At 41.1% G+C, this 27,379-nt stretch overlaps 1 protein-coding gene across 2 annotated transcripts in view; it reads left to right on the top strand.

Moving 5' to 3' along the window:
- Positions 1-26,008, top strand: part of LOC137021626 (inactive N-acetylated-alpha-linked acidic dipeptidase-like protein 2) — a 243,516-nt gene extending 217,508 nt beyond the window's left edge. The window contains exons 13-14 of one of the 2 annotated variants that reach the window (XM_067388346.1): positions 3,137-3,335; positions 22,690-26,008. In XM_067388346.1, the coding sequence (XP_067244447.1) occupies positions 3,137-3,335; positions 22,690-22,876 (386 nt within the window). In that variant the 3' untranslated portion in view covers positions 22,877-26,008. Of the gene's footprint in view, positions 1-3,136; positions 3,336-22,689 lie in introns of those variants that run through there. The other variant, XR_010895341.1, reaches the window with a different exon arrangement.
- Positions 26,009-27,379: the final 1,371 nt, after the last annotated feature.

Here is a 27,379-nt window from a genome sequence, read left to right as displayed (position 1 = left end):
AGCTAAACAAACGACTCCTGAATGACTTGTATCACAGGTGCCAACTTATACTTCTGTGTACTCCTCTAATGACGTCACGGACTGTCGCCAGCCAATAAAATTGGACACCGGTTACGCTGATGGCGTCCCCATAGCGTCGATCCAAGACGTGGTGTTGAGTTCCACTTCGAAAGGGAAACATTAAACACCTTACTTTTAAAGTATTTTTTAATATTTTAGGGTTTAAGATTGTATTTGTAGAGATGTAGCTTCAGTTAGCTAATAGCCTGTTGTGCCTTAGCCATATGATGCACAATAAAATCCTTTCTGAAAAATAATTAATCTCCTGTAAGACACTGCTTTTTTAGCCACACAAGGCCAACTGATGTTTTTGGGGTATTGCATCAAGTCTCACACTGTTTTAAGCTTTTGCTTTAAAACAGCATGTCAATACATAGCCCATCTTTTTAAAAAGATCTTGAGATCCCTGCAATCAAATGCATTCCTTTGAGCTCTGTCAAGCTGTTTGTAAATGCCACCATAAAAACATATGCACACACACACGCACACACAAACACACACACACACACACACACACACACACAGTCAATAGGAACTATCAGTTTATATTTCCAAACATTAATTTTGCCATTAATTGTAATAATCCAAGAATCCAAGAAGAGGAGCACCAGCATAATGATTTTACAATAAAAATGTGGTTTTATTTAAAAAAAAAAAAAAAACACTGCTCTTTTTAAATGTACTGAAGTATGTTAAGAAACATTTATGAAGTGTACCAATTGGTCTTTTTATTTCATTGATATTACATTATCTACATTTTTAAATAAACTTTTAAAGTACACAAGTGCACAGTCAATAAAGTTCTTTTTTTAAAAAAAAGGGTATGCTTATTAGTGTACCACACGGTTAGCTTATCAACATACACATGTGAACTATTACCTCAAAAGTCTCAAGCACTATTTTTGTGGTGCGCTGCATATGTTTAAGTAGAATGGCTTCCCATAAATAAATACATTTTTGTAACCAGCAAATTTCAGATTTTATTGAAAGTCTCTTCTGTGTGAAACAATCTTAAACTTAGCGACACGATGAACTAGCCTGTTTAAATGCACGCCCACCTGTCACAGCCCTGGCATTATCTTCGAGAGGATGTAGAGTTCTTAACAGCTCCAGCTCAACACATGATTAATGCATGCTTGAGTAAGCAAGTTGAAAGACCGAGCAGAAGCATGTCAGAATTTTTTGATGTATTCTTTTAAATTCAACACCCTTAAACTGAGGATTAGTTTAACCTACAATAGAGGAGTTAGAATAGGAGTCATGCTATACTGACAGTAAACTATATATTTGCCATCACATCACATTTTTAGACATACTTGTGAAATGAATTAATATGCATGGCTTTGACTTATTTGTTAGCTTTTGATTCCGGGCAGATGGAGGTATGGTAGGAGTGCATCTTTATTTAGCCTAAAGATTTGCTGTTAAATACTAGACTGTTTCATTTTGAGGGCCAGTGCTCAGCTGGAGTTTTAAGGGTTGCACTTAAGCTGTCAAAACAGTTGCTGCTAACTACAAGTGAAATCAAGTACAAAGCCGAGGGGTGTGTCTGAGACGATTAGGTTTATGAGGATGAAGTGAAATTGGATAAAAGCTGCTTTGAGTGATGGGTAGGTGTGGTTAACAGCTGCAATGCATTAAGCCCAATTTGGCCGTCCATGTTATTGTACCTTAAAATGACTAAAATTATGACGTTCAATGCCTGGAGCAATTGTGTCAAACTTTTATGAATGCATTAAATTATTCCAAAGTTACAAAGACTTTTACATTGTTGCAAAATTTCTAATAAATGCTGCTCTTTTGAACTTTCATCAAAAATCCATGACACAAAAAATGTAATGGAATTCAATAAATTACATTTTAAAATTTATTCAAATAGAAAAGAGATAATATGCAACTGAATGCAAAAAATATACTATATATAAAGTGTGAAAACAGAGAGAGAGCTGATATTGAGAGAGACAAAAAAAAAAACATAACTATACTATATACACTATATATAACACTATATAATAAAATATCCAAAAACCACTAAATGTTATATATTTTGTTGACTTGTGTACTTACATTATTCCAAATGTTTCCAACAATGTTTAAATCCACAGAAATCAGCTATTTTAACCAGTGTAATGTCCAGTGTTATTAAAGGAATGTACAACCACACCCTAAAACCCAGAACACACCAAGCCGACGCCGACGAACTAGTGGCAAAGAAAGCAGACTGCGGGGTTGGCTCACGTTGGCAGTGTCTGGGTCCAAAGTTGCCCTGACACACCAAACCGATGCTTGACACCTGACGACCAAGTAGCACGTCCATTCTACGCCTGAGTAAAAAGAAATGCCTTTCTGTACGAGCAGGTGGAAGTAGCTGAACAGCCAATCAGAATGATCAGATGGCCTGACTGAACGACGAGCTCCAACGCCGATTCAACATGTCAAATCAGCCGGAAATAAGCCGACAAGGACCAACTTCAGCCGACGGCGTGGAAAGCACTGAGAAAACTTAGTTGGCCCTATAAACTGCCCGGCGGCCGATCGTCGGCTTGGTGTGTTCCGGGCTTAACCCTACCCACAACTCTATCTCTCCAATACATTCCAAATACAGAAAGGTGGGGAGCTCTATCCTTCCACCCCACTGGACGTCCAGAGAGGTGGAGCTGGCCATCATAGACACTGCAGTTAGTACCACATGTGCAAATTCCCGAAGGACTGGCCGAGATGAAGCTGTTCTCTGTGGGTACATGAGCGCTGAACAGTCGCTGACGGCCTGGAGCTCATATCTCGGAAAGCATCTAAACAAATTTTCAAATACGGCTATTTTTACATATAAATCACATATCTGAGGTCTAAGCAACTATATTCTCACTTAAAAAAAATATACATTACAAAATAACAGTAGTATCTATAAAAATATGGTGGGTTTGCTCATCCCCCATGACACTCGCTCTGAGAACCAGAACAAACTGCTGTGTGTGTGTGTCTGTGTGTGTGTACATATATATATATATATATATATATATATATATATATATATATATATATATATAAAAATCATTCATATGTCTTATATTTTTAGATGACCCACTGAGTCGGCCGGACCTGCTGAACATGGCTGCATCTTTGAGGGACAACTTAACCTTCTTCCAATCTGAGGTAATGCGTCCTGCCAATGACCCCAAGGAGAGAGATCCAGCCCATGTACGCATGCTCAATGATGTCCTCCGAGATCTGGAAAAAAGCTTCCTTATCCCGAACCCTTTACCAGGCTTTTACAGGTAACTGTTTTACACCTGTGGCTTACAAGATCACGAACGTGTAAAACAGCATTGTTGCTAAAAGTTTAATGAATCCATACATTTTTACAACATGAAGTCTTTCAGGAGAACCATAATATATTCATACACACAGCCCTTAAGTTTCAAAGGAAGTGAAAAGTGGTGAAACATTTGGAGGAACCTTTGATATACCTGAAAACAGAGAGATATCAATTATTGAGTGTTTGGGGTGAATGAAAACTGAATAAAGTTTTTTGTTAGAAGAGATAAGAAAATGGTACGTGCTAAACATGCCAATTAAGTGTCACATTACTTTAAGAAAAGAAAGCATCAACTATTGCACAAATACCTTTTTTCAGAGGACTGATTATCCAACTTTTTCCCCACACAGGTTTACCCAAAAAGTTTGTCATTACAACTTTGAGTTTGTTGATCATTATTTAGAATGCAAAACACAATATAAAGTTTAACAGGAGTCAACCCCCCCCCCCCCCCCCCCCATCTTCAAAAGCTAAATGCATATGCATAAGCAGATATCAAGTGCTTTTATTTTGAGAAGTTGTTTGCATTCAGAGGAACAAAAAATGAGCTGTTACATTGGACAATACCACTTCTCACAGTGGACCAGCAATCTATGCAATCAAAGGCAGATGTCACGTCTGTGCTTTTTTGTTGCTGATGAAATTAAATGCATTTACGGAGAGAAATTGGGATGAAACAGTATAGTATTCTAATTAATCAATATTTTATTAATCTAGTATTCTAATTACTGTTCCCTCAAAATCTGCCATTTTACAAGATGACATACATGATATATGATATGACAGTTAATTTTAGAATTTAGAACAAATTGGCCTGGTTGTTGGCTAAGGCTCTAAACCAACGAGTGCTAAGCTACGTTGTCGGCTTGAGTACAGCAGGGATGTGCTTGACACCAAATATGTTATTCAGAAAGGCACGGATAATGGCTTCAAAACGAATATCAAATTCAGTCACTCCTCATGTTTGGTGGATAACAAGTGAGCCAGTGGTGAGCACAGTATTATACATAAACATCTAAAACCACTACCCAATAATGAGGGTGTGAAGTGAATGAGTGTAAAATGATGTCTTTAAAAAGAGCTTGGCTAGTGTAATATCAACTAAAGTACTACATCATGCACATTTTCTACTATTTGAAGTATCTATTTAAATTATTTAAACCTTGTTTGATATGATACACAAATGAATGAAATAAGCACAGCACAGCTGCAAATCTAATAGCCATGATGCCATCTCTGCACATCTCCAACTCTGTCAAGAGTAATATCAACTAAGATACTGAATAATATACATTTTCTACTACTTGATGTGTCTAATTAAATGTTTTAAACCTTGTAGAATATGATAGTCTACCTATTTCTCGGTCTCACTCTCTCTCTCTTTCTGAAACATCAAGCATTTAGGCTATAGATTCTTTATCATTTGTTCAGATTTGTATCTGCGTGCATAGTAAAGTTGTTTTAGCAAAAAAACACTCAATATTTTCTTTCATCTTCCATGTTCTCTAATCAACTATTTATAGAGTTTGACTCCTCTTATTTGAAGTTGTGGATGATTGTCCTGACATAACTGTACACAAAGTTCCTCTGGAACAGTGGTTCCCAAACTTTTTTGCTTGGAGTACCCCCTGGCCTGAAGGGATTACCATCCGTCTGCGTACCCCTTTTCGACTGCAGTTACACCTTTTCCATTAAGGGACAATATTTGCCCCCTAAATTGATTTTCCAGTGCATTTTTTTTACCTTTATGAATAATTTTATAAAATAAAGTTTTAAATAAAAAATGTTCAATAGAGAAATATGCAATGATGGTAAAACTAAGTAAAACTTTTAACTATTAAACTAAAACCGCCAGCAGGAGGCAGCAAGTCACTGTTTGAGTCATCGAGTCATTAATTCAGTAACGAAGCAAGTGGCTGTGAATGAATCATTGAATCATTGACTCTATCCACTATCTGTATCTATATTTCCCATTCAGGCGGTCACGTTCGACGTACGTCGGACAGACCGACGAATAGGAATCTCGCTAGAGAGGCCAATCTACTTCGAGTGTAACTAAAACGAGCCAATGCACATTGGCATGCAATCATATGCATCAGCTGCTCGCCTCGCAGCGCGGGTATATAATGAGCAGCAGGTGCGTTGCATCTTCAGCTTTTCGCTTCGGAGCCGAACGGTGTTTGTTCCTGTTCTCTGCAAGCGAGTGTCTGCTAGAAGACGAGTCAAGCTTTTTGGTTGAACTTCTCTTTTTTTCCGAGTGCGGGCGAACAGCACAGCAGCGGGGTCGAAGTCCTCTCTTTTTCTGTTTTTGTTTCGTTTGCCGTTTTTGAGCAAATAGCTGTTTGACAGCGTCAGAAGGCTGTTCTCACGGCCGGTATGGTGCGCTTTTGAGCGCTGAAAAGCCGTTTTTACGGCTGGTAAGAGTGAGCGCCTTCAAAGAGAGAGAGAGAGCACACGACAGGCTGCACACAATCCCTGTCTGTGTTGCGGTGGCCGTTCCCCTGCGTGCTTCAGCACTTCTAAAAGAGTAAAGTCCCTGAAAGAGCTTACACAAGTAGATTTGCGTCTTTTTAAAGACGACATCCTACTTGTGTTTCTGGATGCGGTCGTTCCTGTCCTCACTGATGGCCACGATCACCGTTTCACATGTCTGGGCGCGTGCTGAAATGATGTTCTTGGGTGTTCATGTTTTCATATGAGAACATGATCACGTCGACACGCCGGTCGTGACTCTTCTTTCTCCGGGAAGCTTGAGTCCCCTCTGTTGTTGGCCAGCTGCCGCTTGTGTGTAAAAGCACAGCCGCGGGTCTGCCCGACACTCTGGGAGACCGTGGAGATCAACGAGAGCAAACCTCTCGCTCCTCTGCGTGTCGTGTGCCGTCTAGCTGCCGGGCTGCAGCGCGGGTTGTCACGGCAACCCAGCGCTCGCTCGGCGCTCTAGATGCGCGGTTCCCTTCCATTGTAGCGCCCTCTCTGGTGCACCAGAAGAGGTCTACTTTGCTGATATGGCTTGGGTGACATGAGTTTGAGGGGTTCCTTCGGGGAACCAACCCCCTAGGGCCCCTCCCTCTCTAGCGCATTGCAAGCTGTGCAGTTTCTGGATTGGATTGCTGGTCCTTCTCATAGGGGAACCTAGCATTTCATTCAGAGCTCCAGCTGAGCGCAGCATCGGAGAGAGTGCTGTTATGCTCTTGAAATGAGGGTGACGCTGCCCACTGTAATGGTGTGTGCTTATGCTGACTCAGATTCAGAGTTTACAGCCATGCTTTCCTGGGTCTTCCAGATGTGCATGGAAAACTTGGCAGTATGGGGGTATATTGGTGCCATAAATATGGAATGCCAAAGGTGCCAAAATCTGCATAAGTTTTTCCTCTCTCACTACCCTCTTGGATGGGGTGGCTGTACACAGACCACACCCACCCTGCATGTGAGGCCAAGGCACTCTTTTTGCATGAGGGTAGTTCTGTGCTGGGGTTGAGCTGCGCTTGTTGACTAACCGTGATCAAAGTCACAGCGCAGGCCCTCAGCCAGACGATGTCCACCTCAGTGGTCCAGAAGTGCCCCCTGGCTTACCTTGTGAGGTGTGAGAGGTTGTCAAGCTAAATGCTTTCTCAATGCTCCTATCTTACGAGGTGGCCTTTTCTGTGACACTGTCGAGGACTGAGCCCAGCGGTTCTCTTCAGTTAGTAGCGGATCGGGGAGCTTCCCATGACAAACCATTGAGTTCCTCTTGGGCCGCCCCTCAGTCTGCTCGTCGCCAAGGGTGTCGGCTCTGCTGTATCCATTGCGGGGAGATGACTCCTCCCGTCTCTGCAGTTGTTTAAGTGGTTGGTGAGAATCACCCCTGAGACGGGCGACCCAGAGATGGGTGGGGCTGCTCTCTCACCCCTGGAGGAGGGCCGGGTGGTAAATCCTTTTATTAGGTTTGTTTCTGTTCCGCCACTAACCCAAGAGGCAGCGGTACCCAAATTTAAAAGAGCAGTTCCTCCATTTCCAGGTCTGAAGAGGGTTTGGAGAGCAGTGGGAGGAGAAAAACCTCACCACTCTCATCCCCCTCTTCTGTCGCCAGCGGACAGCAGCGGGCAGCCAAAGCCTCGACTGCTCCCTCTGTCCATCCGTGGAGCCAGGTAAGTGTTGCCTAGCACACTGTGACGCCGCTTCGGGCCGCCTCACAAAGAGAGCCCCCCGAGCCGCGTCCCTGTGTTCCACCTCGCTGCCCTGCTGCGGGTACACCGGTGGTCCCTTTGGTCCCGCTTGTACGGTCTCTGCGAGCCTGGTTAGCGCTCCCCAGTCCGTCTCGCTGGCTCCTTCGGACCATCAGGTTCGGCTTTGCGATTCAGTTCGCCCGCCCCCCCAAGTTCAGGGACGTCCTCTTCACTACAGTGAAAGATGCCGATGCCCCTGTCCTGCGTGCGGAGATCGCAGTCCTACTGGCGAAGGACGCGATAGAGCCGGTCCCTCCAGCCGATTTGAGGTCAGGGTTCTACAGCCCCTACTTCATTGTACCCAAGAAAAGCGGCGGGTTACAACCGATCTTGGACCTGCAAGTTTTGAATCGGAGCCTCTACAAGCTACCATTCAAAATGCTCACGCAGAAACGCATTTTCAAGTGCATCCGTCCCCGAGATTGGTTTGCAGCGATCGACCTGAAGGACGCGTACTTCCATGTTTCGATTCTTCCGCGACACAGGCCATTCCTGAGATTCGCGTCGAAGGTCGAGCATATCAGTACAGAGTCCTACCCTTCAGGCTGGCCCTGTCTCCCCACGTCTTCACGAAAGTCGTGGAGGGAGCCCTTGTTCCCATGAGAGAACAGGGTGTTCGCATTCTCAACTATCTAGACGACTGGCTCATTCTAGCACAGTCTCGGGATCAGTTGTGCGAACACAGGGACTTGGTGCTCAGTCACCTCAGCCAGTTGGGGCTTCGGGTCAACTGGGAAAAGAGCAAACTCGCCCCAGTGCAGAGGATCTCTTTTCTCGGTATGGAGTTGGATTCGGTCGAACAGATAGCACGCCTCACAGAGGAACGTGCTCGGTAGGTGTTGAACTGCCTGAATACGTTCAACGGCAGGACAGCGGTCCCACTTAAGTTCTTTCAGAGGCTCCTGGTGCATATGGCGGCTGCAGCGGCTGTAACACCGCTCAGTCTGCTTCATATGAGACCGCTTCAGCACTGGCTTCACGACCGAGTCCCAAGATGGGCGTGGCAACGCGGCACGTTCCGGGTGCCAATCACTCAGGAGTGCCACCGAACCTTCAGTCCGTGGTCGGACCCTTTGTTACTTCGGGCAGGAGTGCCCCTACAACAAGTGTCCCGGCATGCTGTGGTTTTCACAGATGCTTCTGCCACCGGCTGGGGTGCCACGTACAACGGGCATGCAGTCTCAGGGGTTTGGACGGGACCCCATCTGCATTGGCACATCAATTGCCTCGAGTTGCTGGCAGTACGCCTTGCTCTGAGCCGCCTCAAAGGCCTGCTTCAACCAGGGCAAGCATGTACTGGTCCGTACGGACAACACTGCGACCGCTGCGTACATCAACCGTCAAGGTGGTCTACGCTCCCGTCGCATGTCGCAACTCGCCCGCCATCTCCTCCTGTGGAGTCGGAAGCATCTGAGGTCGCTTTGCGCCATTCATGTCCCCGGTGTGCTCAACCGTGTGGCCGACGAGCTATCACGAGCTGCGCTGCCAGGAGAGTGGCGACTCCACCCCCAGGTGGTTCAGCTGATCTGGAGAGAATTCGGAGGGGCTCAGGTAGACCTGTTTGCCTCACCAGAAACCTCCCACTGCCAGTTGTTTTACTCTCTGACCGAGGGGACACTCGGGACAGATGCACTGGCTCACAGCTGGCCCCGGGGCCTGCGCAAATATGCGTTTCCCCCAGTGAGCCTACTTGCACAGACCCTGTGCAAAGTCAGGGAGGACGAGGAGCAGGTCTTGTTAGTTGCGCCTTACTGGCCCAACCGGACCTGGTTCCCAGAACTCTCACTCCTCGCGACAGCCCCTCCCTGGCCCATCCCTCTGAGGAAAGACCTTCTTTCTCAGAGACGGGGCACTCTTTGGCACCCGCGTCCAGACCTCTGGAAACTCCATGTCTGGTCCCTTGGACGGGATACAGAGGTTCTAGGTGACTTACCCCCTGAGGTACTTAACACCATCACTTCGGCACGTGCACTGTCTACGAGACGTGCTTATGCCTCAAAGTGGAACCTGTTCATCGAGTGGTGCTCTTCTCGCCGGGAAGACGCCCGAAGATGCTCGATCAGAGTCGTGCTTTCCTTCTTGCAGCAAGGGTTGGAGCGTAGGCTGTCCCCCCTCCACCCTCAAAGTCCATACTGCTGCTATTTCCGCTTACCACGACCACTTAGATGGCAAATCTGTTGGTCAGCACGACCTGGTCATCAGGTTCCTTAGGGGGGCGAGACGGTTAAATCCTCCTCATCCCCCCTCCATACCCTCTTGGGACCTCACTCTGGTGCTGAGAGCACTTCAGATTGCTCCCTTTGAGCCTTTGCTGTCAGCAGACTTAAAGATTCTGTCTATGAAGACTTTGCTGCTGGTGGCATTGGCCTCCATCAAGAGGGTAGGGGACCTGCAGTTATTTTCGATCGACGAATCGTGCCTGGAGTTCGGGCCGGGTGATAGCCACGTGGTACTAAGACCCCGGCCTGGCTATGTGCCCAAGGTTCCTACCACTCCCTTCAGGGACCAGGTGGTGAGCCTGCAAGCGCTGCCCTCGGAGGAGGCAGACCCAGCCCTGGCTTTACTCCGCGCTTTGCGACTGTACATAGACAGAACCTAAAGCCTCAGGACCTCAGACCAGCTCTTTGTCTGTTATGGAGGCCAGCAGAAGGGAAAGGCTGTCTCCAAGCAGAGGATGGCCCACTGGATAGTGGATGCCATCGCCCTGGCTTACCAAGCTCAGGGAGTGCCCTGCCTGCTCAGGTTGTATGCTCACTCCACGAGAGGTGTCGCATCCTCCTGGGCGCTGGCTCGTGGCGCCTCGCTGACAGACATTTGTAGAGCTGCGGGCTGGGCGACACCTAACACGTTTGCTAGATACTATAGCCTTTGTGTCGAGCCGGTCTCCTCCCGTGTTCTCGCCACAGGTCAGCGGCACGGAGAGGCCCCGGCTTAGTGTCTGCTTGCTGCGCTACATGCGCCTCTTTTCTCCAGAGAGTCCCTACAAGGCAGACCCTGTCGAGTCCTCCGATATCCCTTCGGCAGCCGACGTGGCGGAGCGTCTGGCGCCAGGCCTATACTCCGTTGTATCCTTGAGAACCGGGTTTAGGCTGCGTTCCATATGTGTGACCCTACGGGGATCCCATATGGTTGGTTCCACGGTTGCTCCTAAACGAAGCCCGTGTCTTTCCCTCTGGGAGAACCTACCCTTCATCGGGTTGGAGTCACCCCAACTCTTCCATATGTAGCACAGCCCTACAGGGTTAGTCCATATGTACTTCTCCACATAACTCCTTCGGGGAAGGATGTTGCTTCCGCAGCGTTCCTTTCCCAGCGAAGGGTACGCTTTCCCAGCGTTATCCAATAGTCTCACTGGATGGGTTTTGGGGAACAGCAGTGATCGACTCTCTCTGTGTTAGCCCTGTCCCACCATCCTCAGGCAAGGGGGTTCAGGTGGCTTACAACAGAGCGCTGGAAGGGGGCAGCTCCTGTGGCGCTTTGGTAGGGATTCCTATTCGTCGGTCTGTCCGACGTACGTCGAACGTGACCGACTGAATGGGAACGTCTCGGTTACAAAGGTAACCCTCGTTCCCTGAAGGAGGGAACGGAGACGTACATCCCGTCGCCACAGTCGCTGTACCCCGCTGATGCTGCCGCCTATCCGGTTCAGCTCCTCAGCGAAAACCTGAAGATGCAACGCACCTGCTGCTCATTATATGCCCGCGCTGCGAGGCGAGCAGCTGATGCATATGATTGCATGCCAATGTGCATTGGCTCGTTTTAGTTACACTCGAAGTAGATTGGCCTCTCTAGCGAGATTCCTATTCGTCGGTCTGTCCGACGTACGTCTCCGTTCCCTCCTTCAGGGAACGAGGGTTACCTTTGTAACCGAGACGTTGTTCTTCATGTGAGTAAGTGCTAAATCCCCACTTTTACAAAGGTGCATTGTCGAGAACGGCAGTAATTTAGCGTGATTTAAGGCAGCAGAATCTGCACGCAATCTATCATATCCATGCTGCTTCTGTGGATACAGTCGTTTTTGACTGCAAATGATGAGGTAATTTGATTAAATGTACTGGATTTACGACATTTTGGCATTTAGAAATACATGCTCGATTTTAATATTATTTTAAGGTAGAATTACTCAGCATTTCGTACCCCCTTTTGTCACCTCACGTACCCCCAGGGGTACGCATACCCCAGTTTAGGAACCGCTGCTCTGGAAAAAAAAAATAAATAAAGTTCTTGTAAAGATATTTAAAATATTTTTTTTTCTGCATCGGAAAGGTCCCAGAGCCGGTGCTGTCGAATTCTGTGACCCACCGAATTCTGTGACCCTAGTAGGTGCTGTATTGAGCTAGTCCTATTCCCAATCCTAACCCTACTGTCACTATATTATGTGTACGGTCACATAATTCGGTGGGTTACAGAATTCGGCACAACACTGGGACTCGAACTCGGGTCACCCGAAGCACAACCACACTACATCTCGAAGCACTGCCTACAAGGCTATCATTTTTGACAATTAGAAGATATATAAATAAATGTTAGAATTTTAATAAAAAAGTAATTATTTTATGGGTTATGCACGGCATATTTGTTAAATGATAACTACAAAAGGGAACAGATATACATTTAAAACGGTCTTCTCAAGTAATTCTACAAACTTCTGGTTAAAGCCCCACCCACTTCTGGTTTTATCCAAATACAGATACAGGTATGAATAATTTTGAGATTGATACAGATACGGATACAAATATTGGCTCAGCTGCACACCCCTAGAGTACAGCAACTTCAGCGCCTTGCTTTGAAAACAGTGGCCATACTGATGTATTTTGGGATGTTGGACTGCATTTCTAATAAGAATGCACCTGGCAGTGTGTTAGACTGTTTATCTGAAATGCACCTAATGACTAATGTTTTTTTGGGGTGAGCTATTCCAAAAGGAACATGCTTATGTTTGAGTGAATGATGACATTACGTTCCCATAGTCTACTGGGACAGATGTTACTGAGAGACATGCTAATTTCCATCTCTGTCAAATTTTGTTATCCCAGACGCAAGTGCCAAGAAGATTGCCACATTCTGAAAATGAAACTTAAAAAATAAATAAATAAACAAACAAGGAATGAAAAATAAAATTGTCTGCTTCCTCTCAGAGTTGCATTATTCAGTATAGAAATGCTCATTTCCTAGTATGACTATTATATTGCATTTAGAAAAGGCTGCATTGACTCTTCACTCTAAATGCTGGGTTAAAAACAACCCAAGTTGGGTTGACAATGGACAAACCCAGCGATTGGGTTGTTTTAACCCAACTGTTGGGTTAAATGTTTGCCCAACCTGCTGGGTAGTTTTATATAACTCAACTATTGTTTGAAAATGACTATATGGCTGAATTAAAATGAATCTAAAATTAAGTTAAAATGTTAATTTATTAAACATATTCATAAATGTTCATTTTCAAGATATTTTGAGTTCATTTTAAGTAAGCAATACTGTAATTTTTAAACAATAGTTGAGTTAAGTAAAACTACCCAGCAGGTTGGGCAAACATTTAACCCAACTGCTGAGTTAAAACAACCCAATCGCTGGGTTTGTCCATTTTCAACCCAACTTCGGTTGTTTTTAACCCAGCATTTTTTAGAGTGTTTATGGTGTATTTGTATATATTAGTTTATATATTTTCTATTTATATAGTTTCTACATATATAGTTTTTAAAGAATTTGCCTTCAGGTTCATAAAAAATGAATGATCATAAAGATCATTGGCTGTTCATAGTTAAAGACCATAATTAGCATAATTAGATTATAGGAGTCTATAGGAATTTATTAGCCTATAGTCCCATGATTCCCCTAAGGGGGATTCATGGGTCGATGGACTGAAGTAACCATCATTTAGCCATTGTGCTGATGTCATCAGCTTTTGCCATCTCAGAGAACAGCACTTGGCTTCCATGACTCAACAATGCAGGTCAATACATAGTGAAGCCTAAGTTAAGAGTATTTATATGTACAAAAGCAATTAAGGTCAGCAAATTAAAGGAACAAACAACTTCTTTCTTTAAATCAAATGTTCCTGGTAGTTTCTCCTGACAATGGCCATGATTAGGGGCAAGAAAATGCAAAGAGGAGTGAAAAAGGGTCAAGCACAATATTAAGAAGTGCAGGCCTGTATTACTGAGTTAATGGTTTCTTATGACCTTCTCAGTGGAGGGGATCTAGATCTCAATACTGCAGGACTTTGGCCAGAATTATGTGCTAAAACACTATTGCAGGTACACACACATCATCATCTTGCAGGGAATAGAAGTAAATCCCTCAGTCGACTGTGATTCAGTCCTCAGCTCAAAAGAATAAAGTGCTGATCTTCAGCCAGTGTCCTCACACACTCCTCAACCGCAGGGATTTACAGATGTGCGTCTGATGGGAATTGTGTTGCAACTGGATCTATAATGGAATGGCCGGCAAAGCAGCATGCAATCGAAATGGAGACTCTGATTATTTCTCCTCTTTGTGTTTAGGTGAATGCTAATTTGATCTTCCATCAATCTTCAAGGTCTACGACACACCCTGGGTGCTGCGTTTCTGCTTTGATTTTTCTCTTGACGCAGCTTACGACGTTTGTTGGTTTTGCTAATCTGGACTGAAAGAGGGCCCTGTTATTATCAAAGCATCATGCAATTGTAATCAGTGGCAATCAGCATGTCCTGGAGTGGTTTTTATTAAATTAACAGAAGAGGAAGCAAACGGATGAAGTGCGAGAGACTCGTCAGGGTACCTGCTCATTATCTCTCTTTGGGTTCTGGCCTGAGAATTAACACCCTCTCACTGATCTTCACTGTTTCACCCCCTGTTTTATACACTTGCCTCTCTGTTTATTAATCAGTTTTAACCTACGGTGAAATGGTGCAATTGAAAATGAACTGGAAAAAGATTTTGTCACTCTGTACGAAATAGGCACTCACAGAAGCAACTTGAAAGTGTCGGATGAGCCATTATAGGAACCGTAGTTCGTCCCAAAATTACAATTTTGATATCATTTACGCACCCTCATGTCACTGCAACTCTGTATGACCTTCAGCAGAACATTCATGCTGTTTTTTTTTCGCTTGTTTTTCATTTTCAGTAGTGACAATAGGTTTGTTTCCATCCACCTATTTTTATGCACATTTTGGGATACTGCTTAAAAAAAAAAAAAAAAACACTAGGTGGAAACGCCAGTATGCACAATTCATTTTTTTATGTGATTCAAAAACATGAGCATAAATAAATAAACTAATGAGCATAAATAAATAAACTATTACTAAATAAATTCTTTAATGAACATCAAAAAAGACTTTAGGATGGGATGGCATCGATCTCATTGCACAGCATCCTAAATGCTGTTTTGGTCATTCTGTAGTTTTGTCTGCATGCTCTGAGGTGCAAGTAATTTATTATATACAAAAATTGTTATATACAGTGGCTTCTACTGCATCTTTCTTCCATTTTTCTATTTTGAGCTATTTAATCAGGAAGTGACGATTTTGTTGTCTTCAACTCACTGGATGGAAACAGTGCTTTATTCGCAATTGTTTTATGCGGTATTCCAAAGTTGTGCATGTTAAATTTGCAATTTTGGATTGAAACATAGCTAATGAATGGTAACCAAGGGTTGTCTAACTTCAAAAATAATTACAGCTGCAAGCAGTGATGAAAGGGCCCTCGCACCCGGGAGTGGGTGACATGCATGTAAGCGAGTAAAATCAAGAGAAATATGGCATTTCGACGTGCCACACTTCCTGCTGCCAACAAGTGGCGCTTTGACTATAAATGAATATTGCTATGTAGATGTCTTCAGGCCAGGACTATTATCAAACATGTGAAGTTTGAAGCAGATCGGACATTGTATGCCTGAGTTACAACAACTTCCTGTTTTGTGGCGTTAATGGCATACTTGAGCACTTAGCCAAGTGTTGCATGATTTAACATGTTTCTATTATGTTTGGTACTTCATGGCATAATTAAACTGTTTCTGTGAGTGAATTACAGTGCAAAGCATGCCATTTCCTGTTGCCAGCACTAACTGACTAACTGAACTCCTCTGAATGACTAACTGAATATTGGCATATAGATGTCTTGAGGCCAGGTCTCTTATCACACATGTGAAGTTTGGAGCAGATTGGATACTGTATGCCTGATTTACAGCAGCTTCCTCTTTCATGGTAAAACATCAGACTTTGTCAGGCCGCCACTGACATGCCCTTCAGCGAAAACTCAAGATCTTTGCAATTTAACATGGTTAAGGCCTTAAGATTAGACTGACCAAATATGATTTATTTGATGAGTTATTCACTGTGTAAAACATGTTATTTCCTATTGCCAACAGGTGGCGCTATGACTGTAACTGAATATTGTCTTCAGGTCAGGACTCTAATAAAACATGTGAAGTTTGGGACAGATCGGACATTGTATGCCCGAGTTACAACAACTTAAAATGGATACGTGCTTCTTGGATGTCCTAATTGAAACCCATATCAGACGTAAATATTCAACACTTCTGACGTGTGTTCTGATGCATGTTTCATGAGTTCTCAAGCATGTTTAGGCCCTCAAAAATGCGATTCATTTCGGAGAAGAAGATTTATTGACAGCAATTACAATAGGGTCCTCACACCATCGGTGCTCAGGCCCTAATTAAAAACACTATAAAAAGTGGCCCATATGACTGTATTCCAAAGTAATTTGATAAAAAGTACATTACAAACAGATCAAAATTTAATTAATTATTCACTAAAACAAATCTTCCCCTCCACTTTGTCACACAGTGGTTGACAAGGTACAAAGGAAACAGAACAGAAAACCATGCAAAACCAACTCAAAGTCAACTCAAACACAGACCAAATGTAACACTGAAAAGGTGCTGTCACATTTATTATTGCTCTACAAATTTTCTTGGGTGAAATCCAGTCATTTCAATAGCAATCCTTGTGATCTGGAATTTTACATGATGGCGAAACATTTCCCCACACAGATTTCACAGCAAGTTCAAGTTCGCCATGCAGCTTCATTGACTAAGAGAAAGCTGCTTGGTTTGAATGTGACTTCTGTGTGAGCTGAGCTTCATACTGTACATCGCTACACTATTTACAATAGACGGTGGACCTTTTCGCCTGAAATTTCGCACATTAACTCTCCTTAAGTCTCCTTTACATTTGTGTATATTCAAAGATATTGCCTCAATCTGTGTCATGCCATGTACTTTTCACATTTATGCCAAATTCCATTGGCTCTCGTGTGTTTCATAACCGATCATAACATAAAAATTGGTTATCCGAGAGTTATGACCAAATTATATTTGACAGCTAAAGTTTTAGTTGTTTCCTCAGGATACTTGGGGCCCTATCATACCCCTGGCGCTATGCGTTTTTTGCTAGTTTCAGCCCGACGCAATTATCATTTTATCATTGTCCTGCACCACGTTGTTTAAATAGCAGATGCATTTGCACCCATTCGTGCACCAATGGGCATGCTGGTCTGAAAACAAGGTGTGTTCAGGCACATTGTTGGCGTGTTACTATTTTGAGGCAACTGAAATAGACTCTTGAAATATTTTTTTGTTGTTGTTTTTTAAAGAGCGCATTAGTAATATGCGCCTATAGGCGGTTGCACAACGCGCCTATACAACACCCATTACTCATTAAGAGAATAGGAACATCCCTTTTAGACCACGCCGACCATTTTTCCTGTTGTTAAACTAGCAAAAGTGGATTCGGACATGCCCTAAGTGCACTTGTGCCATGTGCTTAGACCATGTGCTTAGATCGTTAAAATAGGGCCCTTGGAGTCTAGCACACAAGTTGTATGGGCTGTTGTTATTGTATTTTTTGGCTCTTTTGGAACTTCATGGATGTCCTCTTTATGTCATGAATGCGAACAATAAAATCTTAAGGGTTTAAAATGTAAGATTTACTTAAGTAAATCTTAAGAGTAAGTAAATCTTTCAAAATTAGCATTTTATCAACTTTTTGTTGTGCCTTTATTGAACGTGCTTGTCAAACGTAACTGTTCCTCATGCAGTCAGGCATCAGGTAAGAGTTTGGCCGCATTGGCTGAAAGAGGAAGAATAGAGCTCACAAACACTCTGGAGAGTTTGTTCCTGCAGATAAAACAAACGCCAATATTCAGTAGGCATTGGAACAGATGATATCTGGACCCATGCGGGGGACTCTGCTGCGTACGCTAAACTCGATTTGTTGCTGCTGAGAAGGAGAACTCTTTCTCCATTAAAAACAAAGTATGTGGTGTTACTCGGGAGCCCAGATCAATATCAAAGATTTCGTGGTGAGTTCTATAAAAAGACTTCCAGCAACAGTTGGTGTAGAGAGGATATGACTGAAATCATAAAAAGGGACAAGACTTGGAAAGTGAACTTGATTTAACAGCCTGCACTACTTAATAGTGTGGATCAGTAGTTTAACAAGTCTGTTGTTGCATCTAAAGGTCAGGATTGTGGAAGTTGTGCTTTTGGTGAAAGTGTTTTAACTTCATTGCCATTACAATGCAAAGTCGCAAAACCTGTAAACCTGGTAACTTCTGCATAAAGTTTGTGCATGGAACAAAGGAGGGAAATGTAACTTGCAGCTGTTTACACAGAACAGTACTCCCTTGTGAAATACAATATTCTATACTAGTTTCCTTGCACATAAAAAGTAGACGTTTCGGCTAATTGCCTTCTTCAGTGAATCGTTAAATATTACTACCACACAAAGTTCCCAGGTGTAGCTTCTCATCACAGACATGACTCAATCACTGATTGCTTAACAGTCACAATCACAATTGCATAATGAACCATTATGTTTTTATTACCTTAGTATGATCCATTTCTATCTACATACACCACGGGTCCCCTTACATGTTAAGTCGACATTTTTCGTCGACATGTTTCTACAGTGGCCCTGAACGGACAAACTGCTCTACAAAGTGTATTCCGTCACTATGTTGTTCTTCTAAATTGTTCATGTTTTTAGAGGCAGCTTGCATCATTACTACATTGAATACGCATGAAGAAGAAGTAGTAGTAGTTGTCCAGTTTATTAGAAGCAGAGACCGTTCTTTGTTAGAAGAAGAAACCTTATTGCTTGACTGGCTACTCTCCTGTCTCAGACGACGACATCTGTCTTGTGTCGGCCAGACGGCCACCGTATCTTCCCTGTCCTTCGAAAGGGAGGGCTGAGTGCCATTGTTTGCAATTCACAACCTCACTGCTAGATTTTGCTGAAATTTACACACTGCACCTTTAACCCACTTAAAGTGGAACTTCACCTATTTTCTACCCGCTTTGTATTGATACAATGTCAGTAGTATGTGTAAATAAACAATGTTTACTCCTTCTCTGGGTTACATGGACCGAGAAATTCACATTTTCACACCAAATGGAGGGGGAAAAACTAAAAGAAAATGTTGTACTGTCAATTCCACCTGAAGCAAAAGGTTGCCGCATACAAGAAAGCTGATGACATAGTGTTCCATTTTTACCATAGTGTTCCATTTAACCAAACATTTGCTGTTTAAAGAGTAGACAAAGTACAATATAATTTTCAAAGATAAACCCACTCTTACATATACCACTCTGTCCCACTCTTCCTATAACAGTTCCATTAATAATCCTCTTTTAATCCGACTGTCTGTGGGTGGGGATATAAAAAATGCTAAAGTACAATTTGTAGTTTTCACAAAAACCTTGGAGCTGTCAAAAGTCCACCAGAACAGGCGTTTTAAACCATCTGGAAGATTTTGCAGACAAATAAACACTGTGTTCATTGAGGTCCAGTTTGAAATATTAACTACAAACACAAGGATTTTTCAGATTTTCCATCACATCATTCTGTCAATTTTTATGATTCTTTGCAGCCTTTAGCCACTGCCTTCCTTTACAGGAAACTGAAAACAACTCTCTCCTGCTAAGCGTTTAATCTTTGAATTCTTACACCTGGGAACAATACAAGTCGACACCATTATGACTAAAAGTTTGCTAAGAAGTATTTCCTACTGAAGCAAGGCGATATTTGACTCCAGTCAAGTGCATCTATAGCAGACTGGGAGTGGCTTTAGACAGCAAAATGCATAGTGCATCGTGGTTGTTAAAGTTGTCTTCCCTTTGGCCAAATAGGTGAGAAAACAGCTCCTTTTCTCTGTTTTCTATAGTCAGGTAGCACTGAAAAAAAAAAAAAGCCTTTCTACTGCATAGGCAGCCAAGTTTTTTTGAAAGCCCATTTTGCCAGTGGTGAAGAACCCCTTTAAGTAGGACATCTCTTAATGTTCAAGGCACGTAAATTCCATAACACGATGGATGATGGGACACGCATAGTTTTAAATACCGTTCTGAAGCTGTATTAGCGATAGTGTGATAATTTTTTTTTTTTTTTTTTTTTTTTTTAGATCTGGGACAATCTTGTGCACTGTAAGTTGTGTGCAAGCGCTCTCTGGCCAAGACCGCAAGCTTGGGTACTGGTCAGAATGTGCTTTAAAGAAGGCAGGCAGGCAGGCAAAATGTCATTTGGTAATCAACTTTCAACAAATGCTGTCAGTTGAGCTTAACTTGTATTGAACTCAGAACGTTTCTTTAAGAAGGATGGTTGAGATTTGATTTTGGACATTTCAGTTTTTAACTTTAAATAAATCATACCAGTGAAAGGCTCCAAGGCCTTTCTCAGTTCTGTCTTTTTAAAGCTTCATAATGTTGATAACTGTTAAAGCTGTTAAAATGATAACAAACAGTAACCTAACACATTTATTGCAGATATAAATTTATCACTCGGTGAAAGAGAGAACAAGCTCTGTTCTCATGTGATTTCTACCTTTCACTTAGCTATATATAGTTCATGATAAGGTTTTCATAGAAGCTTTGGTCTCTGAAGGTCATAGGCTCATTCTCAACTTTAGACCTGTTTACAGATAAAGAATTGCTTCATTTATTAAGGTTAGATGTGTGAAGCTGGTTAAAACACCGAAAACAGAAATCGATGTGTGACCCTGAACCATGAAGAAAATGGACCAGAGCCTGTTGATTTTGCCATGCAGGAGTTCAGGTGATTTCTCTGCAGATTACAGCTGAAAACATGCGAGGTTGCTTCAAGGTTGTTTTAAGACACATTGGTATTGATTTTGTGATGTATTTATGCTCTCTGTTATATCTGAATGTGTTCTCATAGGTACAGTAGATGACATATAAGTGCATTATACATTTCCCCCCTTATTGTAGTAGCTTACCTCTCATCCTCAGAAGACCTTCCTAAAGCAGCATTTCTCAAACTGGGGTTCACATTTGAGGTGCCCTTGAGCAAGGCAACTAACAAGACACTTAATATGCTAAATTGTGAACGGATTTTGGATACCTTGAACGGTATTGCCATGGCGAGGGATTAAATTAATGTCAAAAAAGTGAAACAGGAAGAGTCTCATATCATAACATAATCCTTTTAAATTCACCCAGTTGAAATGCATATTGCCTGTCATGCACAGTCTCCCTAAAGCCTCCGGAGTGGCGGTGGCACCAGGGCTTGGGCCGGACATTGCTTCTTGCAGCTATATTTTCTTATTGATTTTATTAAAGGTGCCGTAGAATGTGTTTTTAAAAGATGTAATATAAGTCTAAGGTGTCCCCTGAATGTGTCTGTGAAGTTTCAGCTCAAAATACCCCATATATTTTTTTTATTCATTTTTTTAACTGCCTATTTTGGGGCATCATTAAATATGTGCCGATTCAGGCTGCAGCCCCTTTAAATTCTCGTGCTCCCCACCCCCCGAGCTTACGCTTGCCTTAAACAGCATAAACAAAGTTCACACAGCTAATATAACTCTCAAAATGGATCTTTACAAAGTGTTCATCATGCAGCATGTCTAATCGCATAAGTATGGTATTTATTTGGATGTTTACATTTGATTCTGAATGAGTTTGATGGTGCTCCGTGGCTAAAGCTAACGTTACACACTGTTGGAGAGATTGATAAAGAATGAAGTTGTGTTTATGAATTATACAGACTGCAAGTGTTTAAAAAATGAAAATAGCGACGGCTCTTGTCTCCACGAATACAGTAATAATACGATGGTAACTTTAAACACATTTAACAGTACATTAGCAACATGCTAACGAAACATTTAGAAAGACAATTTACAAATATCACTAAAAATATCATGATATCATGGATCATGTCAGTTATTATTGCTCCATCTGCCATTTTCCGCTATTGTCCTTGCTTGCTTACCTAGTCTGATGATTCAGCTGTGCACAGATCCAGACATTAATACTGGCTGCCTTTGTCTAATGCCTTGAACATGAGCTGGCATATGCAAATATTGGGGCCGTACATATTAATAATCCCGACTGTTACGTAACAGTCGGTGTTATGTTGTGATTCGCCTGTTCTTCGGAGGTCTTTTAAACAAATGAGATTTATATAAGAAGGAGGAAACAATGGAGTTTGAGACTCACTGTATGTCATTTCCATGTACTGAACTCTTGTTATTCAACTATGCCAAGGTAAATTCAATTTTCAATTCTAGGGCACCTTTAATGTCATATGAATTTCAATTGTTTGTATTGTAACTTTGTGTTCCATTTGAAGCCCAAAGTATACTATTTTATGTGTACACTAGCCTAGAGACCTGCACTCCCGCGGGACCTAACGCAACAGAGTTCAGGATCGATCCAATCGAGAATCTATGTATTGTCCCAGCCCTAATAAATGCCTTTAACCGCGAATCATCAATTCACATTAGGAGAAATAGGTCTGTGAACCATTTGTGGAGGTTAAAGTGTTCTTTAAACACTTTTAAAAACCCTGCTCTCTTTCTCTCTCTCTCTCTCTCTCTCTCTCTCTCTCTCTCTATTAGCGGCGCGTCTTAAAATTGGATATGCTTATTATAAATTGACTAATAATCTGCAGGTCTTTATTGAAAAATGGTCTGTTGCAAATGTTCTTTGTGTTGTTGATGATGATGGAGAGATGGTTTTATCTTGTTAATAATTTAAAATATTTTGTAAGATTAATGTAATAATGATGATGATTTTGGAATGTTAATTGTGAATTAAATGATTTTTTCAGTCTCAGTCTCTCTCTCTCTCTCTCTCTCTCTCTCTCTCAGGAACATTCTCTATTGCTTGAGCAGACAAACTCCACAATTCTCTATTTTGAAGGATGCCTTGGAGGTCCCCTGGCACAACAGCATCAACCAGTCCCTTACTCTGGTGTCCAGGGCCATCAGTTCAGCTGAGAAACTCGTACAAAGTGGACTCGACCTTTTTGAGAATGAAAATGACATCCCACAATGACATCTGGAAAGAGACCACATTTTGTCAGAATATGATGCAAACCCTGAGATCTTCTGGTCGACACAGACGTTTCAGAGGGATCTAAAGACACTTTGAGAACTAGATGATATCTTTATGAAGTGCACTATTAACCTAATGTTCACCAGAAGAATTTCTTCAGGCCAATACTAAGTTATTGTTTTTGTTCCTCTAATGTTGTTCAAAGGTTCAGACTTTGTGGTTTCTAACATCAGGCTAGAAAGATTAATGAGAAATGAGTCAGGGAGCTAAACTCTATAACTTGCAGGGTCGAGGCTTTTTGTTCTGAGAAAAAAAAAAAAAAAACACCAGCAGGTTTATCACCAACATTTCCGGTCACATAAACCCCAGAGGACGACTGGAAGTCAGGACTCGAAACAGGTTTTTAATTAAAACAACTTGATGTTTGAAAAGTTTCAAAATATTTTTAAAACATATTTTTTGTTTGTTTGCTAATTTTTACAGATGGCAAGCAATTACCTTAGGAAAAGGGGAAATGCTGTGACTTGCAATCAACATGGAGTCAGACTTCATAATGCAAAACGTACTGATGGTAAAAACAAAAAGCTGAAAGGAAGCACCAGTGCTACTGTGACAGTCTCTCAGGAGCATTTGTTTCAGAATCTGTAGAAAAATAGTAACGGAACAAAATAATTATTTTTTTTCTTTTTTGAACAGGTAAACCAATTAAAGTTGAACTAAGACAGGTCAAGTCAACGAAACATGAATTCAGGGTAATTATTAACTGAAACTCTCTGGCAATACAGTAGTGGTAGAATTAGAAAAGTACAAATAGTTTTGTGAATGAAACTCATAATCATAGATATGGGTTAGAATTTTAGTTTATAGTCCATAGGCAAACAAGAGGTGTGAAATGCGTCTGCATCTCATTGGGTGATATTTCACCAATGAGGAGCCAGGAAAGCATATATATAAGCTAGACAAACAGTGCAGGTGTGTGATGTCATAATGGAGTGTGTGGGGTCATGGAAATGTCATGTTAATGTCTTTTTGATTCTGGTGGCCGGTGTATTTGTTCTCAGCATTTGCACTAATGTTGTTTCTCTAGTAACAATTTGGGGGGAAATAAGAGATTTGAGAGCAACTAATAACTTCCCTTTTACTTCACTTGCCTTTTAAGTACGAAAAACAGCTCAATTAGAAATACAAAATTCAGGGAATCTAGTTTGACCCAGCTTTAATTTATTTACGTGCCTTCAAATGAGTCATACATGCTTTTAGAGCAGCATTTTGCACTCAGAGATTTAAATACCAAACATTTACCAAAATATTTTGTACTGTGGTTGTGCTTATTTATATTTTTTTAGTTGTGGAGATATTATTTGAAAGGTTTGTAGAGTTTAAATGATTTTCTTTCTGCTTTTTTAAAATTGTTTCTAATCTGTTTAGTAAGCCCCTGGAGCATATTTTTAGAGAGCAGCCATTTAAAGCTGTGAATTATTTCTGGATTTAGCGTAGTCAGCATTTTACTTAGTTATTATGACAAACCTTTTAAACAGATACTGCATTTGTACGTGGAGAAATGCTGTGGACCCCTGATTACTACTCTGAACAACCTAGAAGAGTCCAGCTCATTTGCATTGCACTAAAATGAACTGTTAAACTGTCAACCTGCCTGTGTGTTTGTTTGCGTGCTATTGTATTTATTTATTTTATTTTCTAAATATATGTAAATACTGATAATTTAATTTGGCTCATATTCTGTTGGCCCAAGAGAATTTTCAGGTTCAGTTATGTCTTGAATTGCAATCATTTGTATTGTGGAGCATTTGTATGAATTTTATATCATGTGAAATCTTTTCAAGCTGCAGCTGCAAGTTGCATGAAATGTTTTATTTAGATTAGGATAAAGAAGTTAGACTTATTTAGATATAGAATAGTAGGCTAATCATTCTGAATAATGGGTTGGGCTCTGAAATTGCACATACAGTTGTTTCTCAGTGTAATATCTCATATATAGGGGCAATGTAAAAAAAAAAAATCAGCCAGCTGTTATCAATAAATAAACCTTGATAGGGTGATCAGGACCCCTACTGTATGTGGAGCGGAAGGGGTTTGTTATGCGAAAACGACTGTCTGACTATACATTGTTTACCATATTTTTTACGTGGCTACTAGCCAAATAAATAAATAGATGTTAGTTTATTACTAATAGTATTTGAGTCATCTGATGTAATTTTCACTACAACTAAGGGTGTGTTTACACAACAACAATGTACTAAAAATGGAAAAAGTTTTTTTCTTTGTACAGATGACAACGTTATCAAAACTATCCCCGTTCACACGGATCCGCGCAAATGACTAAAAACGCTGTATTACGCATGCCAGACAAGTAGTTGGCAATGTCACTTTGTAAATAAAGATTACGCGGCTTTGCACATAAGCATTCAGAGCGCTCGCATGCCTATCCACCTTATTTTTATAGTTTACTGCACTTTGATATCCTCTCGTTATTTCCAGTAGTTAATAAATCGGAAGTCTCGCACATTCACAGAAATATCTTACTTTTGCATTGACAAATAAGGTGGATAGACTAAACACGTAATATGCATTTGCATGCCGTCACTGTTTACACAGATTCACGTTTTTGCAATTTACATGGAGATAACAACGGTATAGTTTTCAAAAAAATTTGAAACCCTTTTTCAAAAGTTTTTTTTCCAGGCCACCAAAACTCTGTTGTTGTGTAAATGAACGGCCAAAAAAGTTTTCCATTTTCAATTGAAAATGGTGTCACGTAAACAGCCCCCAGACACAAGATGGTGCAAGTTTTGCATGAAACAATAAAGTGGCATTGGTTTAAGTTAAGTTGCGGTCACTTTTATTGTTCACCAATTTCTGAAATCCATTAATTTCAATAGGAATCCATGCAATTTTTGAATTTTGTGTAAACCTGTTGCAAAATTTGCGTGGGGAATTTTTCGCCTTTAAAAAAAAGTCCAGATTTCATGGATTCCAACGCTATCTCATGACCAATTCATACGTATTTTATGAGGTGGCTAATTCGTACAAATTCGTACGACCTCACTCGTACAAATTCATAGGACTTGTCTAAACCCCAGTGACAGAGTTTAGGGTTAGGGTTAGGGGTAGGTCATTCGTACCAAAAAATAAATAAATAAATAAATTATATATATATATATATATATATATATATATATATATATATATATATATTATATTATATTATATTATATTATATTATATTATAAATAATATTATAATATATATATATATATATATATATATATATATATATATATATATATATATATATATATATATATATATATATATATATAGTGATTTAGCAAAAAACTTACTACTTCATATGAGTGAGGTCATACAAATTTGTACGAATTAGCCACTTCGTAAAAAACGTACGAATTGTTGTGAGATTGGGTTGTGGATTCCTATTGAAATTACTGGATTTGGTACATGGAAATTTGTTGAACGACAATAAATGTTAAAAAACCTTTACTCAGATGAGCGGACTAATATACAGCATTGCTATAGCGGAAAGAAAATATCTGACCGCTGATGCCAATCAGATTCAAGTATTCCAGAGAGCCGTTTAATAAATACACGTTGTAGCGTAGATCTGTACACAGTTTTTCCCAGTATTTTTCCATGTTCTGGCATCACCTTATACTGGAATGAGTACTATTGTAAATGCAGTGCATGTAAAATCATTCTTGTATATGGGATGTCAAAAGCTTGAGAACACTCATTTTGGAGAAGGACACTTTTGAACATAATTCATGTGAGTGTGTTTGGTGACACGTACTAAATGACATTTTAGTGCACTCAGTGTCCTACACTAAATGACATTTATGTTTTGTCTCAATCAACTACAGAGGTTGAATCCAGACTTTTTGTACCCAGTGGGGCATTAAATATAATTGTGTTGTCTTTAGTTTGATGTCTTGTGGACCCACATGGGTCAGAAAGCACCTAATGAATGGACAATGTGAACATGCTGTCGCTGTTTAAATGGGTGGAAGGTTTCATTTAATTCACGGTATGTTGGAGAAAAGAATATTTAAAATGGAGGATGTGTGATATTCAAAATGCACTTAACTGTAATAAGGGTAGAGAGGATTTCAAATGCATGTTATTTTATTTTATTTTTTTCTGCTTAATTTGTATGCCACTGAACATAAGCTGATCCTAAAGCAATAAATACCAGTGCTGGAATAACATCAGTTTGATCTTCAGTCTCTTTTCATTTCTCACTGAAAGACCGTTTCAATACCTTTAGAATGATAATCTGCCTTTTTTCTGTCAAGTAAAGATGTATTACATGTGATTGTGATGGCAGCTGGAAATGTCCGGTGTTAAAATGCCCCTATTATGCTTTTTTGGATATTACTTTTTATGTGATGTTATATAGCTGTTTGTGAATTTAAAAGGTTTGCAAAGTTTCAAACAGTGTTATTTTCTCCCAAAAGAAACAACCGATTC

This window comes from Chanodichthys erythropterus, chromosome 6 (genome assembly GCF_024489055.1).
Source record: "Chanodichthys erythropterus isolate Z2021 chromosome 6, ASM2448905v1, whole genome shotgun sequence".
NCBI classification, from domain to species: Eukaryota; Metazoa; Chordata; class Actinopteri; order Cypriniformes; family Xenocyprididae; genus Chanodichthys; species Chanodichthys erythropterus.
The sequence above is the reverse complement of the archived record's forward strand: the minus strand, read 5'-3'. Positions and strand labels throughout refer to the sequence as shown.